The sequence below is a fragment of the Dreissena polymorpha genome, chromosome 7, assembly GCF_020536995.1.
Source record: "Dreissena polymorpha isolate Duluth1 chromosome 7, UMN_Dpol_1.0, whole genome shotgun sequence".
NCBI classification, from domain to species: Eukaryota; Metazoa; Mollusca; class Bivalvia; order Myida; family Dreissenidae; genus Dreissena; species Dreissena polymorpha.
The window spans coordinates 110866386-110886299 of record NC_068361.1 but is presented as its reverse complement, the minus strand read 5'-3'; the positions used below and the strand labels follow the sequence as shown (position 1 = coordinate 110886299).

The 19914-nt window shown below is 34.3% G+C and overlaps 1 protein-coding gene and 1 long non-coding RNA gene across 2 annotated transcripts in view; both read right to left on the bottom strand.

Moving 5' to 3' along the window:
* Positions 1–19914, bottom strand: part of LOC127838610 (cryptochrome-1-like) — a 67306-nt gene that overhangs the window by 9163 nt on the left and 38229 nt on the right. Inside the window, exon 6 of the mRNA XM_052366439.1 lies at positions 18838–18978. Within this exon, the coding sequence (XP_052222399.1) occupies positions 18838–18978 (141 nt within the window). The remainder of the gene's footprint in view (positions 1–18837; positions 18979–19914) is intronic.
* On the bottom strand, positions 9375–10028 carry LOC127838611 (uncharacterized). Its single transcript, XR_008029877.1, has 2 exons — positions 9818–10028; positions 9375–9655 (listed from the first exon to the last, which is right to left on the bottom strand). It is a non-coding gene; the product is annotated as an uncharacterized LOC127838611 (long non-coding RNA).

Below are 19914 nucleotides of genomic sequence, written 5' to 3'. Positions count from 1 at the left end.
GTTAGTTGCTATAAAAATTTAGTTTATAAAATAAGTCTAACTTAATCTAAAGAACACAAATTATGGAGAGTGGAAAAATTGTCACATAACGCACACAAAACGCACATTAGGGGCATTGTTGGATTTATATAATGATCGAAATTTGTACCACATTTCATACAATCTTAAATAGGCAGCCATCTGGATCAACAAATCATTAGCCTCGGGTTATAATTACCAGACACGAATATTTGCTTACCGTATGTGTCAATCTTCGGTCATTTCCGTATGTATTCGTTAGGTGTCCGTTGCATACGTATATTTAGGTTGCAGACACGTGACTTAACAAACGGCCAATCAGAATTGTACATGTAGACACGTGACGTTACACAGCCAATCAGAATTGTACACATAACAATTATCAAAGCTTTCGTTGTTTATATCTATATTTATGGAGAGTCTTACTTAAACGGCCGAACATACAAGTCGCATTATTGCTGGCTTTCGCGGGATGTGCCCATTGCGGGCTTCGCATGTATCTTGTATTTGACAAACATTTTGGAAACGTTGTGTTGTGTTAATAAGCAGAAATAAAACGCAAAGAAATCAGAAATGAACTTTGTTGGTTACTGTGTCTTTTCCACGAACGATACATAATTACGTGACACATTACATTTATGGAGCCGTGTACCATGGATACGACCGAAGTACGATCACAAGTGCGATCACGTGCCGAAAAAATGAAAACATCACAACCACAACGCGACATGAATTCAGGTCAGTTGTCTAAAACAATTATGGCAAACTTGGAGAGGGAATTTCAAAATTTATAAAGTAGAAAATGAAAGTAAAAGGCGTCATGACAACGAAATTTTTAAGAATTGTTTTAAAGAATTTTATGTAGTTAGATGTTAAACATAATAATGATGATAATAAATTATGTACGAACAAATTTTACAAATATCAAAATCATGCAAATTTTGCATTTATCGGCACATTTTTATAAATAGCGGTGAATTGAGAATAAAAAGAGATATTTGAGTTTTACATTATTTTTATGAGTTATGGAAATCATTAAATAAAAGGTGTACACACAGAGAGTATTTAAAGAATTTTTATATATTCTTGGTATTGTTAGAATATAGGATTATGTACGGACTTATGGGTTTTTTTTGCATACCAATACATTTTAAATTGTTAGAATGTTTGTAAATTTTCATTAAATTAAAATGTACGAGAAAAATAAGAGTATTCAAAACAGTTTTGTTTATTATTTTAATAAAGAAAATAAGGCGGGTTTTGTTTATTAGAATGATAAAGAAAATTAAAGAGGACGAATAAATAAAATTATTGGAAAATTTAAAAATAGTTTCAGAATTGTAAAAGAAAGAAATAGGAAATAAGAACAGTAATGGTAATTGCGAATATGAATAGGGCAGAAACTTAAAAAAAATATTATGTAAATATGTATATACGTCATTGTGTTGATTGCAAATATATGTAGGATATCGGTAATATTGAAGGTCTTGAGTAATTTTAAGTAAGAATTTAATGCGATCTGACGCGTATAGCGCAGTTAAAATATAACGATATGTACGCAGTAAATTTCTAATATAATTGTTTAAGGGTTACAATTATATTTTATGAGCACGGCTGACTGATCAGCGTTCGGACATACCGAGCCCGAGGTTGTGATAACCTTAGCGTCCTCATGAGTTAGAGAATTTATCCCTGTGCCATCGAAGCAAATTACGCTATGGACAGAAGATGCGATGTCGCATAAGAATTATTTGACTAGTTCGATTAGGAGTAAAGACCTGAATTTTGAAGTATACCGATACGTGTTCTTATATTATGAATGCATATATATAAAAGTCTGCCTTGTCATATTTGCGCATTTTTACAAGTGCACAGGTCACACATGTCAATAAATCTATGCCCAACGGCAAAACTTTAGTAGTAAAGATGAGGTTTATGAAATCATGATATGAACAGTTACGTCTATCATTACCCATTACTCTAGGGCAATAAAGTGGCGCGCGCCTGTCAAAAATTTACCGGCTGCACGTGCGTAAAATGACAAAATACCAAATAGTCGAAATAGTTATAATATGATGCTTAAGGCGGTACACAGGTCATATTAAGTAAATGGCTTGTCAGATGTCAAACTGTCATGTACTTATCCGAAGTATGTTTTGAGGAATTTACTTATATTTTTCGTTGTAAAGAATTTATTTTTTTGAATAAGATATCACAGTAAGTTGTCATGACGATATTTAACAATAACTAAGGGGATATTTATAAATGTTTGCCATGATTTTGAACAACTGATACTTGTATCACCACGACGCAGATAAAAATATCGAGATTTGAAGACAACGCCGAAGAAGAGCGACTTCGCGAGACAACGCCTTCCACAACGAATAGAAGAAACAAACAACATAATTAGAATGGAACATCACGGCGTTTACTCTCAAAGTGAATACCTGGTTCTATCGCTAAAAGAAGACCAACGCCAAAAGATTTCGAAGGACAACAAGTGACGCAACACTGGACACAATACTTGTGACGTTAAACACTATAGAGTAGATGCAGCCGTTCAACTGTTTGACGTGCGTAGAAAACGCATTTGGAATGATACTTCCGAGGCCTAAGACATCAAGGAGAACACTGCTATAGTTAATACCTCGTGAGCATTATGGCCAATAGAAGATCTTAATGTCCCGAGAGAAATGAAGACGCTGGGGCCATCAACAAAAGTACAAACGACAACGAAAACAACAACAACGATGAATACAACGGAAACGACAATCGACGACGCAAGTTAAACATCGGAAAGCAGAGCTGAATCAACAAACGCATTCCAATCGCCACGGACGAACCTACAATCGACTTATCTTCATGACGGCGGCAATGACTTCAATGAAACATCGTATTCGCCGCGAGCTACAACTTCAAGACAACATGGACGACACCAGATGTACAGATGGCCAACGATCAACAGATGATGTTCTACACAACATTTTGATTGACATTTAAATTGTCTAACAATTACTAATGTTATTTATTTCAGCAGAGATGCTTGTCAAGGAAATCATATTGTTATCCGCATATTTTCCATCATTTGAGTATGTTTATATGAATGTAGTTTTTTTAATTTAATTAGTAATTCAATAGAAAAATTTTTAAAGATTTTTTTAAATCATAAAATATAAAAAAATCAAATTAAGGGGGAAAGTTGTGTCACATAACGCACACAAAACGCACATTAGGGGCATTGTTGGATTTATATAATGATCGAAATTTGTACCACATTTCATACAATCTTAAATAGGCAGCCATCTGGATCAACAAATCATTAGCCTCGGGTTATAATTACCGGACACGAATATTTGCTTACCGTATGTGTCAATCTTCGGTCATTTCCGTATGTATTCGTTAGGTGTCCGTTGCATACGTATATTTAGGTTGCAGACACGTGACTTAACAAACGGCCAATCAGAATTGTACATGTAGACACGTGACGTTACACAGCCAATCAGAATTGTACACATAACAATTATCAAAGCTTTCGTTGTTTATATCTATATTTATGGAGAGTCTTACTTAAACGGCCGAACATACAAGTCGCATTATTGCTGGCTTTCGCGGGATGGGCCCATTGCGGGCTTCGCATGTATCTTGTATTTGACAAACATTTTGGAAACGTTGTGTTGTGTTAATAAGCAGAAATAAAACGCAAAGAAATCAGAAATGAACTTTGTTGGTTATTACTGTGTGATATCAACGAACAATGTGTAATTACGCTACAAAATCCAGTGACTCAAATGTAAAAAATAAGAAAAATTTATAAAAGTTATTTCAATCAAAAGAGTCTTTCTAATTTAGAAAATGCCAAATAACAAGGTTGTCATGGAAATAGTTTCATAGCACAGTAGTCTGCTAAATACATCAGTAGGTTAACTTGGCTTATCAGTAAAGATCAAAGATAAGGCTATACAGTGCATTAGTACATGCACAGTTATTTTATGACATAGGTTTATTAAATTGCATGCAAACTACTGTCTTTATGTACACCACATTTTATGAAAGACGTCCCAGTTTTATACAAGGGAGTTAACTATACGTTAACTATTAGAAAGTATGTACAAATTATCTTTCTCTAACATTATGGCTTATCACAACTAGACTGTTTACATGTTTTCACTTTATACATATAGAGAAAACTGCCCCACCCCCTGGCGGCCATGTTTTCCACCGATTCTGGACCATTTTCGAACTCAAACTTCATATCCAGAGAACACATGTCCTGACCAAATTTCATGAAGATTGGACCAAAAATGTGATTTCTAGAGTGTTCAGATGTTTCATAATATACATATAGAAAAAACTGCCCTGCCCTCTGGCCATGTTTTTTTCACCGATCTGGACCATTTCCGAACTCGTCCAAGATATCAATCAAATCAATGTTTTGACCATGTTTCATGATGATTGGAAAAAAATGGTGACTTCTAGAGTGTTCACAAGGTTTCTCTATAGCCATATAAGGAATACTGCCCCGCCCCCAGGCGGCCATGTTTTTCAAGGGACCGGAACCATTTTTGAACTCAACATATCATTTAGACAAAGTTACATGAACATTTGGCATTAAATATGACGTCTACAGTGTTCACAATGTTTTTCTTTTTTGACCTAGTGACCTAGTTTTTGACCCAGCATGACCCAGTTTCAAACTCAGTTGAGGTATCAATGGGACAAATGTTCTGACCAAGTTTCATGAAGATCGGACAATTAATGTGGCCTCTGGAGTGTTCACAAGGCAAATATTGACGCCGCACAACGCACGACGGACAAAATGCAATCACAAAAAACTCACCATGAGCACGTTGTGCTCAGGTGAGCTAAAAACACAGCACATCATTTGTCCGTCTATTTTGCAGTTTAAGCGTCTGATAGCGGTACTTGCCTCTGATATTATAAAAGCGGCCCGCTTCGAGTAAACAAATAATAAGGTGTTAAGCAGGTTTCTTTTCCGGGGATAATTGTGGGGGAATCTTCAAAACAAAAAAGAAAGAAAAAGAATTTGTGACATGTTTAAAGTAAAAATCGCATATTAAATTACCGCTAATTAGTACATTGTACTTACAACGTTGAGTATTGATTGAAAAATAAAATAATCAGATCATTCTTTAAAAGAGCTTTCTAGCGTACACAACATTTTTCTAAAGCAATCGGAATAATAAATCACGGAATAATAATGAGTGGTGAACGTAAGTTCCTCACATTAGAGGAGCAGGTCAAGTGTTTGAAACTGTTTGAATAAGAACGGTACAATTACACCGTACTATCGGTTTATGACAGCGAATACGCTTTTTAGACTTGTATGGATGTGACGTTAACGGCACGTGACAAGCTTTATTTACTGAATGAACGAGATGCATGAGTAAACAATTATACCAGCGTTTATAAAGTCATTGCTTTAGTTTAGCAATATATATTAAATCAATCTATAGGATATTATTCGGTATTATTCAATGAACAGACGAAAGTTAGTTCTGTTATTATGCTTAGTTAACAGCAATGAGCCTGTGTTTTACAATGCGGCCACACAGTATGCAAAACGACTGTGTGGGGTTACGGGGGTTACGACGTAGCAATACTACCGACTGACAAACCATCTTAAAATTGTGATCCTAATTCGACGGTCACCTGTGGACAACGGTCACTTTGGTCATTTCCCTTGTTCTCAGGTTTGACTGTATATATATATATATATATATATATATATATATATATATATATATATATATATATATATATATATATATATATATATATTTTGATAGAAAAAGATTAATAAGAAGTCTTTAATGTCAGATGACTTGACCAATTATTTCTTAATACATATAGTGCATTCACAAACTGCGTCAATCTTGTATGTCAGAAATAGAGAATACTAGGTCGGTGCCGAATAAAGCAAAGTTTATTTTGCGAGGCTTAAAAAATCTGAATAACGAGCCTTGGCGAGTGGTTCAGATTTTCGTGCCGAGCAAAATAAACTTTGCTTTATTCGGCACCGACCTAGTATTCGATTTATCCTATCAATTTTCTTAGTCGTAAATTATTTCTTTACAAATAGAATAGGAAAATCGAACAACACGGAAAATCCCAAAGTTATTTTAAGCAAACAGTGTTTCATTATTTTTATCGTGCCGAGCCTAATACATTACAAAAAGATCAGTTACTAACCTGTTTTTCTGTTTATCATACCTCTACGTCCTCGATTTTTAAGAAATAAAAAAAACAATAACAAATGCAGCTTTAGCGTGAAAGAACATGCATTGTGTCGTATGACGTGTTAATAATGACGTCACGAGTACGCGCACTTTATATTTGTAAATAATGTTTTTTTTTTGCTTTTTGAGTTGCATTATGTGTTAAAAATATATTACATCTTGGTATCAAATTGTTTGTTTTGCTGAATCTGAATCGATTTTACTAAAAATGATTACTTTATAGTTGATTCCGAGTAATATGACCATTCTCCGCCGCGCGTGACAGCTATATTTCAGAACTGCCGAAATAGAGGGAAACTTATTCCACAGTGGTTTATTTCGACAATGCAAGTCTGATGATGGGATAAATTACGGTTTTTAGGAAGTCTGTAAATTTATCCCATCATCATGACTAGGAACATCCGCAGTTTTTAATAATGTTTTATGAACTCAAGACAAACAAATCATGGTTGTTGTCTTTTTTTTAATTAATTGATCTACAAGTGTACAGGTACCATATTAAAGTATACTACGTTATTATTGCAACATTATGATGTAATTACTGCTCAAGGTAAAAATCTATTTATATCATATCTGATGATGAACTGATAAATATCAAAGAGTGGACCTTGACCTTGCGGTTTGAAGTAGTTGTGCTTTTTTTGTGATGCCATAAAATGTGAAATTAAACAAATATATGCGAAGTGAAACAAAAGACACTGTGATATATTTGGATTACTATATATGGTAAAAAACTTTTCGTCATTAGATATACTTACTTTCACTTGAAATAACATGAAAACAACGATAAAAGAAACATTCATAATTGATATGGGCGACGCCATTTTGTTTTTAAAATGAGATTACAAGGCTTCAAGCTCTAGCGCGCACGTTGAAATTAAACTTCTATGCTGCAGCAAAAAAAAAGCAAACAAGCAAAGATAACAAACTTTTAATTTGAAACTGTTTTTAGCTGTTACTTTTAAACAAAACAACGTGAAAAGTAAAAACTATATAATAAAATTTACGTGATGGATAAAGAAAAACAGTACGATAAAGACAGGTGACAAACGCACGCGTAGCGAAACCAGTAGCATAAGTGATACCGATACAAGCGTATCTTAGCAGCAAAACATCAAACAAAACAAGAAAAAGCAACAAAATAAAGGGAGTGACACACAAGATGATTCGCAAGATGAACAAGAAATCAATATCGCATCCGAACTACATAGCATAAACCAAAAACTTAGCAATATGCTAACCAAAGACAGCAGTGATCTCAAAGGGCTGATCAAAGATGTCGTTCTACAATTTAAAGAAAACAAGGGACAAAATTGTCACAAAACCAGGTTTTCATTGTGAAAAAAAAACTGATAAAGGGAGAAAACACAAACTGAACTTTTGAAATGACCAAAAAAAATTAACCCCCTTTGTAATTTTTTTTTTTTTAATCTATTTTTAGTCGTGGCGACCTTGACATTGGAGATATTGACGTGATTCTTTCGTGGGACACACCGTCCCATGATGGTGAACAAATGTGGCAAATAATTTTAAAATCTCACAATGAATGACATAGTTATGGCCAGGACAAGCTCATTTATGGCCATTTTTGACCTTTGAACTCAAAGTGTGACCTTGACCTTGGAGATATTTACGTAATTATTTCGCGCGACACACCGTCCAATGATGGTGAACAAATGTGCCAAATGATTTTTAAATCTGACGATGAACGACATAGTTATGGCTCGGACAAGCTCATTTATGGCCATTTTTGACCTTTGAACTCAAAGTGTGACCTTGACCTTGGAGATATCGACGTAATTATTTCGCGCGACACACCGTCCAATGATGGTGAACAAATGTGCCAAATGATTTTAAAATCTGACAATGAACGACATAGTTATGGCCCGGACAAGCTTATTCCGCCAGCCCGCCAGCCAGCCCGCCCGCATTCGCCAATCTAATAACCAGTTTTTTCCTTCGGAAATCCTGGTTAAAAATGCTAGGTTCACTTGTCCTCAGAGTTAAAAAGGTGGAAAGCGAGTTGTTCGAAAAGGAGCTAGAGAACGGCAAACTAGCAAAAGAAATTGAAAAGTTAGGCAAAACCGTTAATGAACAAAAGAACGAAAATGAACGTCTCCAGAAACAAATAAAATCGCAAGGTGAAACCAATGAAACAAAAATGAATGAATTAGAACAATACAGTCGGCGCAGTAATATTAAATAAGAAGGCATTCCAGACAAAGAAAACGAAACTATAAAGGGAACGGCAGAAAAAGTCATACAAACACTGAATAAAAACATACCCGATTTAAACTTTACAGTGAACAACATTGACATTACACATAGAATCGGCATTTTTAAGAAAAATAATGACAGACCCATTGTTCTTTAAATGGTTTCGAGAATTTAAAGGGGCTTACATAATGCGTCACGCAAAACATCTTCAAAATCAGTGTGCCCCAATTATATAGTATAAACCACGAGAAACTCGAGAAGTTAGCACACTAGATTTAAAAGCAATTACCATGAACACTATGGTCACGGATAGTAAATACTTTAAAATGCACTGATGAATGAATAAAACTAGCACTTGAACCAATATTTAAACTAAAAGCGCTTATGTAAAAAAATGAAGTGTAATAATGTATGAACAATATATATTAATGTAAAAGTGTCGAGTAGTACAAACAAGTTATAACACGCAAACATTCTTATATTTTTATTACTAGTTATATACCTTTTTACACAATATTTATGAAAGGAAAGTCATGTAGACAAAAGCAGTTATAGTTGTATTTACAATATTTAACTTAATATGCACACATGGAATGCACACGTATATGAATATGTGTATATCACTTTTATCCATGCTTTAATTTGAACAGTATATGTGAATAAATGTATAAGTAACACTAAAACTAATATGTATCTTAGAAGATAGCATGTGTTTTTACAATGCACAACATTGTGTATGCATTTACCTATCTCAGTAAGTAATTAATGTGTCCATTTCATTTATGCATTCAACTCAATATATACATTAAAAGTTAACTTTTAAATCAATACAAAAATTATAACAAGGGACAAAATTATCACAAAACCAGGTTTTCATTGTGAAAAAAAAATCTGATAAAGGGAGAAAACTCAAACTGAACTTTTGAAATGACCAAAAAAAATTAACCCCCTTTGTAAGTTTTTTTTTTTTTAAATCTATTTTTAGTCGTGGCGACCTTGACATTGGAGATATTGACGTGATTCTTTCGTGGGACACACCGTCCCATGATGGTGAACAAATGTGCCAAATGATTTTAAAATCTCACAATGAATGACATAGTTATGGCCAGGACAAGCTCATTTATGGCCATTTTTGACCTTTGAACTCAAAGTGTGACCTTGACCTTGGAGATATGGACGTAATTATTTCGCGCGACACACCGTCCAATGATGGTGAACAAATGTGCCAAATGATTTTAAAATCTGACGATGAACGACATAGTTATGGCTCGGACAAGCTCATTTATGGCCATTTTTGACCTTTGAACTCATAGTGTGACCTTGACCTTGGAGATATCAACGTAATTATTTCGCGCGACACACCGTCCAATGATGGTGAACAAATGTGCCAAATGATTTTAAAATCTGACAATGAACGACATAGTTATGGCCCGGACAAGCTTATTCCGCCAGCCCGCCAGCCAGCCAGCCCGCCAGCCAGCCAGCCAGCCCGTCCGCATTCGCCAATCTAATAACCAGTTTTTTCCTTCGGAAAACCTGGTTAATAAGCGTAAACCAGCACATGCTTTATAAGTGTACACGTCAATTAAGGACTAGTTACAAACAAAACTAGAAATGGCGCGGCAGAGGCCGAAGCGTATCCCCACGCCGAATGTTTGACCTAGGTGTGCCCCAGGGTTGGGAATGGGGCCATGCATAGCTGAGATTGACCGTATTCTCATAAGAGAAGTTCATCATCAATTAGAAGTGAATTGGTGTAGAAATGAAGAAGTTATAGTAAAAGGCAATTTTGGGTGGGTGTGACATATGTGGGCAGGGCGCCCCAGGGTTGGTAATTGTGCCATGCATAGTTGAGATTGACCATATTGTCATAAGAGAAGTTCAGTATCAATTTGAAGTGAATCGGTGTAAAAAAGAAGAAATTATAGTAAAAGGCAATTTTGGGTGGGTGTGGTCTATGTGGGCGGGGCCCCAGGGTTGGTAATGGGGCCATGCATAGTTGAGATTGACCGTATTGTCATAAGAGAGGTTCAGTATCAATTTGAAGTGAATCGGTGTAGAAATGAACAAATTATAGTAAAAGGCAATTTTGGGCGGGTGTGGTCTATGTGGGCGGGGCGACCCAGGGTTGGTAATGGGGCCATGCATAGTTGAGATTGACTGTATTGTCATAAGAGAAGTTCAATATCGATTTGAAGTGAATCGGTGTAGAAATGAAGAAATTATAGTAAAGGCAATTTTGGGTGGATGTGGTCTATGTGGGCGGGGCCCCAGGGTTGGTTATGGGGCCATGCATAGTTGAGATTGACCCTAATGTCATAAGAGAAGTTCAGTATCAATTTGAAGTGAATCCGTGTAGAAATGAAAAAATTGTAGTAAATGGAATTTTTTGGTGGGTGTGGCCTATGTGGGCGGGCGCCCCAGGGTTGGGATTGGGGCCATGCATAGTTGAGATTGACCCTAATGTCATAACAAAAGTTCAGTATCAATTTGAAGTGAATCCGTGTAGAAATGAAAAAATTATAGTAAATGGAAATTTTTGGTGGGTGTGGCCTATGTGGGCGGGGCGCCCCAGGGTTGGGAATGGGGCCATGCATGGTTGAGATTGACCATATTGTCATAAGAGAGGTCCAGTATCAATTTGAAGTGAATCGGTGTAGAAATAAAGAAGTAAATGTAAAATAACCTAAAAAAATGAGTGATAATTTCTGACGCGGCCCCACCCCAACCGCTATAACTTTTGACCCAGGGGTCAGATCAAAATTCCAAATAGTGCAGGGTCGCACATATGCTCATAGCTACCATGTGTGTAAGTTTCAAGGTTCTAGTGCTTTTAGTGTAGGAGGAGATAGGGGCCAGGACGGACGGACAGACAGACAGACAGACAGACGGACGGACGGACGGACGGACGGACGGACGGCGGAGATAACCACAATATCCCCACCTTTTTTTCAAAAAGCGTGGGGATAACAAACAAACATGTACATTTAGAGTGTGAATCGAAATATAACAAGGGTTGTTTGTAAAACATGCATGCCCCCCCCATATGTGTTTTCCCTTGTAGTTGCAGTCATTGTGTGTATACGTTTTTTGTCAATGTGACCTTGACCTTTGACCTAGTGACCTGAAAATCAATAGGGGTCATCTGCGTGTCATGAACAACGTATCTACGAAGTGTCATGCTCCTAGGCAAAAGCATTCTTGAGTTATCATCCGGAAACCATTTAACTGTTTCGGGTCACCGTGACCTTGACCTTTGACCTAGTGACTTGAAAATCAATATGGGTCATCTGCAAGTCATTATCAATCTACCCGTGAAGTTTCATGATCCTAGGCATATGTATTTTTGAGTTATCATCCGGAAACCATTTTACTATTTCGGGTCACCGTGACCTTGACTTTTGACCTACTGATTTCAAAATCCATAGGGGTCACCTGCGAGTCATGATCTATCTACCTATGAAGTTTCATGATCCTAGGCGTATGCGTTCTCGAGTTATCATCCGGAAACCATTTTACTATTTCGGGTCACCGTGACCTTGAGCTTTGACCTAGTGACCTCAAAATCTATTGGGGTCATCTGCAAGTCATGATCAATTTACCTATGAAGTTTCATGATCCTAGGCATATGCGTTCTTGAGTTATCATCCGGAAACCATTTTACTATTTCGGGTCACCATTACCTTGACCTTTGTTCTAGTGACCTTAAAATCAATAGGGGTCATCTGCGAGTCATGATCTATCTACCTATGAAGTTTCATGATCCTAGGCCTGAGCGTTATTGTGTTATCATCCGGAAACCACCTGGTGGGCGGACCGACAGACCGACGGACATGTGCAAAGCAATATACCCCCTTTTCTTCGAAGGGGGGCATTATATTGTAATAGTGTAACAAAAATCAATTTTTATAAATGTAAATAACTGTATTGTTACAATATATCAACAATCAAAATTGGTCAAGAATCTAACGAATAGAATAAGTGATAACGTACACATTTATATTTTTGTCTTATCACTAGTTGTATGTCTTGAACGTACTATGTATGTTCGAAATGTACTTGTCAATAAATATAGTGATAGAAATAGACCAAATATGTATATTTAAAATATGCATATAAATACATGTATTAATGACACTTGAATGAATATGTATATTAGACATGTGCACGAAAACAATTGTATTGCTAAACTTTATAAACAATCAATAATGTTTAAGGGTTTAAGTGGTTAAATTACTAATAGGGTGTGTTTTGTTTTTCCTTATAAATATGTTGAAATATTATTTATTTACACTGCTTACATTATTTATTACATAGATGATTAAACAATACTTAATATTGAACGAGTTAAGAACTCTTTTTTCAAACATAAAATCATTTTTGTTATTGTGCATTTCCTTTATATCACATTACTGCAAATTATGTTTTTTAAAATGTAATACAACTCTGATGCCTCACCTATATATTTTTTGCCTTTCGATAATAGGTAGGCGACACATCAGAAATCAGTGTATTAATATTTTTCTTATATGAATCAACTAAATCAACATCTTTATCACGTTATTAAAGACCGATCCTTTAACGACTGTTGCACATTTTCGTATTGTTTAAAGCAAATACCTAAAGAAGAGGCACACTTTGACAACAATTGTGAAATGACTGATGTATACTTATATGTTTTATTTTAAAAAACACTATGTTTATCTTAAGTATGTATAGAATTTAGACTTATTATTATATTAAGCATATACTTGCATGTACAACATGTTTAATATTATCGTCAGCAACTCACCAATTATGTGCAGATTAAGTACCATAAGATGTCTTGTATACTATATATTTAACATGTTAGCCCATATTCATATTTAATAGCATGGATATGTTTATTCATCTTTCTGAGATAGTATCTAAATGGACAAGCATGTACTCACATATCATTTATTATAACCCCATTCTTAATGAGTATTAAAATATGTGCACTTAATGTAAAAGGGCTAAACAACAAAGAAAAACGTATAAAAATGTTCCAATGGTTAGAAAAAAAGAAATATAATATATGCCTACTTAAAGAAAGTCATTTGACGGACACTGTTATTGAAGCGTTAAAGCACGAATGGAATGGTGATATTTATCTGAGTGGACATCACACAAACAAACAAGGAATCACATTTCTTATTAAAGAAAAATAACTCAAATATAAAAGTCAGCAACTTCAAAGAACATACTACCTGGAAGTCTAGCGAGCCTTGACATGACAATACACGAAACATAAATAACAGGATTTAATGTTTACGGTCCTAACTTAGATGAAAGTAACTTTAACAAAACAGTGCATATCCTTATTAATGACAATTCAGATAAAAAATACTAATTGGCCGAGACTTTAATAGCATAAGAAATCCAATATTAGACAAGAAAAATGGCAATTTATATACACATCTGAAAAATAGGACATTGTTGAATGACATAATTGAAAATTGTAACTTGTGAGATATTTGGTGTACATTAAATCCATCCTAGTGCAAATTAACATTGCATTCAAACTCCAAACCAACAGGCGAGACAACTTTCTTATATCGGAATCATTATGTAATATAATCGACAATTGTTGCATCAAACCAGGTTTCATGACTGACCACTCCCTTGTTGCTCTCAAACTAAACAACATTCAACCAGAACGAGGGCCGGGCTATTTTAAATTAAATAACAGCATATTATTAGATGCTAAATATCAAGCCCCAAAAAACAGGAAATAACATATACCATACAAAACAACAATGATGCAAACCCAAATACTTTATGGGACATTATAAAAGGTAACATACGAAATACAACAATTAGATACACATCCTTAACACACAAAAAAACGCGCAAACTTGAATAAAAAAACACTACATGATATAGAAAAATTACCAACACAACTACATAACACTAATATCATCGACAAAGCCAGTATTGAAAGTGAACTCCATTCAAAAAAACAAGTGTTAGAAGACATTTATCATAAACAACTAAATGGAATAATCCTAAGGGCGAGGGCTTAACACGTACAACATAATGAAACAAATACAAAATATTTTGCAAACATCGATAAACGTAAAAGTGAACAAAAAACAATTCACAAACTTGTTGTAAACGATATTGAAGTAACCAAAAGGATACAGATTCTAGAAGAACACCGATTATTTTTTGAAAACCTTTATAAAAAGAAGCAAACATCAGCCAACACAAATTTCAATACTCCTCAATCAACTCTAAATGATAATGAAAAACACTCATGTGAAGGACTCCTTACTGAATATAAATGTGGGATGGCACTTAAAGAAATGCAAAATAATAAAAATCCGGGATCAGATGGTATAACAATTGAATTTTACAAACTATTTTGGAATGAGATTAAAACATATTTAATCAACTCCCTAAACGACTCTTTCAATAATGGAAATCTAACTGTTCTGCAAAATAAGGTATCATATAACTTATCCCTAAACCTGGAAAAAACCTAGAAACCTTATTAAATTGGCGCCCTAAAAGTTTATTAAACAATGACTATAAAATTGCAACACAAGCATCGCAAACAGAATTAAAAAAATATTACCTTCTATTATTTCAAGTTCACAATCCGGATTTATAAAAGGACGCTTTATCGGTGAAAATGTACGATTGATACAAGAATGCATTAATTACTTCAATAGTACAAATAAATCAGGTCTTATATTCTTTGCAGACTTTGAAAAAGCATTTGACTCCCTCGACCATTCTTTTTTGTTCGCATGTTTAGAGAAAATGAACTTTGGAGAAAATATGACACAATGGGTGAAACTTTTTTATAGTGACATAAGTAGTATAATTATAAATAATGGGTTCTTCTCTGACAGTTTTAATATCGAAAGAGGTGTTAGACAGGGATGTCCACTCTCATCGTCGTTATTTAGTATATTTATAGAATTTCTATCTCATTATATACAATCTAACCCAAACATAAACGGTATAGTCGTTTAACCTGGCGAAGAAATCAAACAGTCATTATTCGCCGATGACGCAACTTTGTTTGCACTAACAATCATTGATCCTTTAACAACTTAATAGAATCACTGACCCTGTTTGGAAACGTTTCAGGACTCAAATTAAACTCATGTAAATGCGCTGTGCTTAGAGTAGGTAATTACAGGCATTCAAACATTCATCTTAAAACGGAAATGAACTTCAATTGGACAGCAAACGAGGCATCAACGTTAGGCATAACATTCACAAACAATGAGAATAAAACAATATTAAAAAACATATAACCCAAACTACAAAAATTCAATTGTCTTTAATCATGGCAACATAGAAAACTAACCTTAATTGGCAAAATAACTGTATTAAAAACTTTCACACTACCGAAATTAATATATGTACTTACCGTTCTTCCATACCCAGATAATAAAATCATTGAAGATATAAAAACATCTATATTTGATTTTTAATGGGATGGCAAACCCGACAAAATAAAACGAATACAATAAAAACAACCTGTAGAGCTTGGAGGTCTACAACTGACTGACATTTATTCGTTCATAAATTCAATCAAATCCAGTTGGGTCAAACGTTTATTAGATACCGCAAACAAGAGTAAATGGACGTTGTTTTGTTAACAAACACTAACCAAATATGGTGGCTCTTTAATTTTTAAATGTAATATTAGTGAGTCTCTAATACTTGATATAGCAAAAAAGAATATATTTGTATCTAATGTACTATCAGCTTGGAGTAAAGTCACAGATATGTTAGAAGAAAAAAGTAACAGCAAAATAATTTTATGAAATAATAAAAAAGAGCTGCGCCATGAGCGCATGATACGCCCGTCGTTCGCCAATGAAGTAGTAAGGTAATAAATAACCCTTTGAATCATTTTTTTACTTCAGTTTATTTGTATTTGAATACATGGTTTATTTTATAAGTACATGAGCATGGAGCGCCGTCTCCTTGACATTCAACAAAGTCCCATAACTGTGGAACAACAATTCAGAATTCCGTCAAAAACGAAAGGGGATCAGGGTTTATCAATATTAAGATTGTGTTGAAATTTGAAAAAAATCCATCGAAGGATATTTGAGCTACGGTAGGACATTCAATGAAATAACGAAAATTTGACGAACAAAGTCCCATAACTCTGGAACGACAATTCAGAATTCCGTCAAAAACGAAAGGGGATCAGGGTTTATCAATATTAAGATTGTGTTGAAATTTGAAAAAATCCATCGAAGGATATTTGAGCTACAGTAGGACATTCAATGAAATCACGAAATTTTGACGAACAAAGTCCCATAACTCTGGAACAACAATTCAGAATTCCGTCAAAAACGAAAGGGGATCAGGGTTTATCAATATTAAGATTGTGTTGAAATTTGAAAAAATCCATCGAAGGATATTTGAGCTACAGTAGGACATTCAATGAAATCACGAAATTTTGACGAACAAAGTCCCATAACTCTGGAACGACAATTCAGAATTCCGTCAAAAACGAAAGGGGATCAGGGTTTATCAATATTAAGATTGTGTTAAAATTTGAAGAAAATCTGTCAAAGGATATTTGACGTAGTGTACGACATTAACAGACGGACAGACGGACGCGGGGTATACCATAATACGTCCCGTCATAGACGGGCGTATAAAAACGTAAACGCAAATGATAGCACATTATTTTATAAAAACTGGTTTGAAAAGAGCATAAAGTATGTCGCTCAACTGTTTGATAACCGAATAAACGACTTTTATTCCGTTCATAATATATGATTCTTGTATGAAATCCCAACAACAGACTTCCTAATGTATTACACGCTGATCAAAAGTATTCCATCACATATAAAATCGATTACAAAACAAAACAACACGCAAAACATTAGAACTCAATTTCTAGAAAAACTCACAAAAAAAACAAAACAAAAACCGAGCAAACTATCATACAGAATACAAATAAACAAGATTTACGAACTACCCAAATTCCAAATAAAATGGCAGAGTATATTCCAAGAGCATGAATTAAAATGGAAAGAAATATTTATTATGTCTTACAAAACAACAATCGACATCACACTAAGACACTTTCAGTTCAAATACCTACATTGAATTATCGCCACCAATAAATATCTTTTTAAATGCAAATTATCTAACTCTAATTTATGTGACTTCTGCGGTGAAAATATCGAAACTATAGAACATTTTTTGGGGGAGTGCAAATACATCCAAGCTATCTGGATTCAGTTGACATCCTTTCTTGGCCAACAGCAACTAAACATTAAACTATCCCTCTTAAATGTTAGTTTTGGAGTTAACATAGTAAAATCCATTGATGGTAATAAAATTGTGAATTTTATTATCATATTCATGAAACTTTATATCTTTAAAAACATGAAATACAAGAAACAATAACCGAATTTTAATTGTTGTATACATATCCTGAAATTAAAAATCCAGATTGAGAAAGAAAAAGCCCTCAGTAATGATACATTGCATATTTTTGAACGTAAATGGAATCGAATTAAATTTTCATAATGCTTGTCCACTTAAATATACTACTATATTTATGTTAGTTTATCATTTCATATATTCGTTTTAATTTCTTTTCTTTTAAAATCTTATAACATCATTGATTGTTATATATATTATAACACATCCCGTTCTCACTGATTGTAATGTTACAAACCAAGGTCTAAAAAAATTATACGGCATATTTCTGTATAATTTGTTAAAACCATTGATTGCAAATGAAAGACATGTATGTATACAATATATGCTTAAAAATGAATAAAAAATAAATAAAAATAATAAACATTTCATAATAACGACATTCAACTCAGAATACACGAAAAAGTCATCATTTTTGGTAAAAATACAATCAGATTAAACAGAACAGGCAATTTCATAACTACATGTAATAAAAGTTATATTTTTTACAAAAAATATACAACAAGAGATGTGTTTGTCAGAAACACAATGCCCCTAATTGCGCTGCTTTGAAATACAATTTCAATATATTATTTGGCAATTTTGGAAATTATCTCCCTTTTAAAGCTAATTACTTCCCTTGGATTGGATTTTTAGACAATTGAACTTGAAGGATGACTTTGACCTTTCACCACTTAAAATATGCAGCTTCATGAGATACACATGCATGCCAAATATTAAGTTGCTATCTTCAATGTTGCAAATGTTATGGCCAATGTAAAAGTAGTCAGCCAGCCAACCAGCCAGCCAGTCAGTTCATTAAAACTAAAATGTTACAGCTATTTCACACTCTTATAAATCAAGCTTAGTGCGATAAATTAGTGTAATACAGTACAAACAACCTTTGACAGCCTACCTTTCTGTAGAGCTCATGTAACTTCCAGTAAAACAGTCGCGGAGATATGCATCCGAAACTTAGGTATGGGCTCAAAGTTGTCTGACTAGGGAACAGTGACTGTGATGTCATCTTGGACTTCTTATAACTGGCAACCCAGGCCTGAAATCAGTGATGTGCAACCTAGAGTATTTTAAGCAAGTGATGCTTACTTAAACTCTTATTGCAACCCAGGCCCAAAATCAGTTATGTGCAACCTAGAGTATTTTAAGCAATTGGTGCTTATGTTAAGTCAGATTGCAACCCAAGCCTGAAATCAGTGATGTGCAACCTAGAGTATTTTAAGCAATTGATGCTGACGTGATTATTTTAAATTTTTTTTTTAATTTATAATGAAAAACTAAATTTCCAGACATCAATGGTGACCTTACATATATAAAGTTTACTGCAATCTGTTTGTCTTAATCATTGACATAAAACCTAGCTTATTTCCAACCCTGGTATGAAATCTAACCACAGTTCCGTCCTCGGCAGTCCTCTGCAGAGGACAACAATTCCGTCCAACTGGTCTTGAACCATTTCAAGAGGAGTAATTGATTCACCTAATAGTATTTCACCGCCCTACCTGTGATTCAATTATACCTCTTAATTATTATGTGACAGGTATTTAAGTAATTTCCAGTGGGAGAAATGTTACCAATTGTATAATTAGATGGCATGTCATGATGAAAACATTATCATATTCTTTTTTTCATGGCCATGAATGCAAATCTGTCATCAAATTTCTCCTTCCTGCATCAATCAGTTGTTACGTAAATGTTCATAAGGCCAGTATTTTTTTAAATAAAATGATTCTCCGATTTTTTTCAAAATGTGTCGGGTTGAAGGGAGGGAAAAAAAGATGGGTTACCAAATATGCGATCATTTAAAATATTGTTATGGTATGAAGTTTTTTAACTTTTGACACTAACCAGTCCAGAACAAAACCGAAATTTCGTACCCATTGTGTACCCATTTCATACCCATTGAAAATTACGAAAAAAATCCCTAATTATATGCACCAATTCTTCACTACATTAAACAACATATACAATTGTA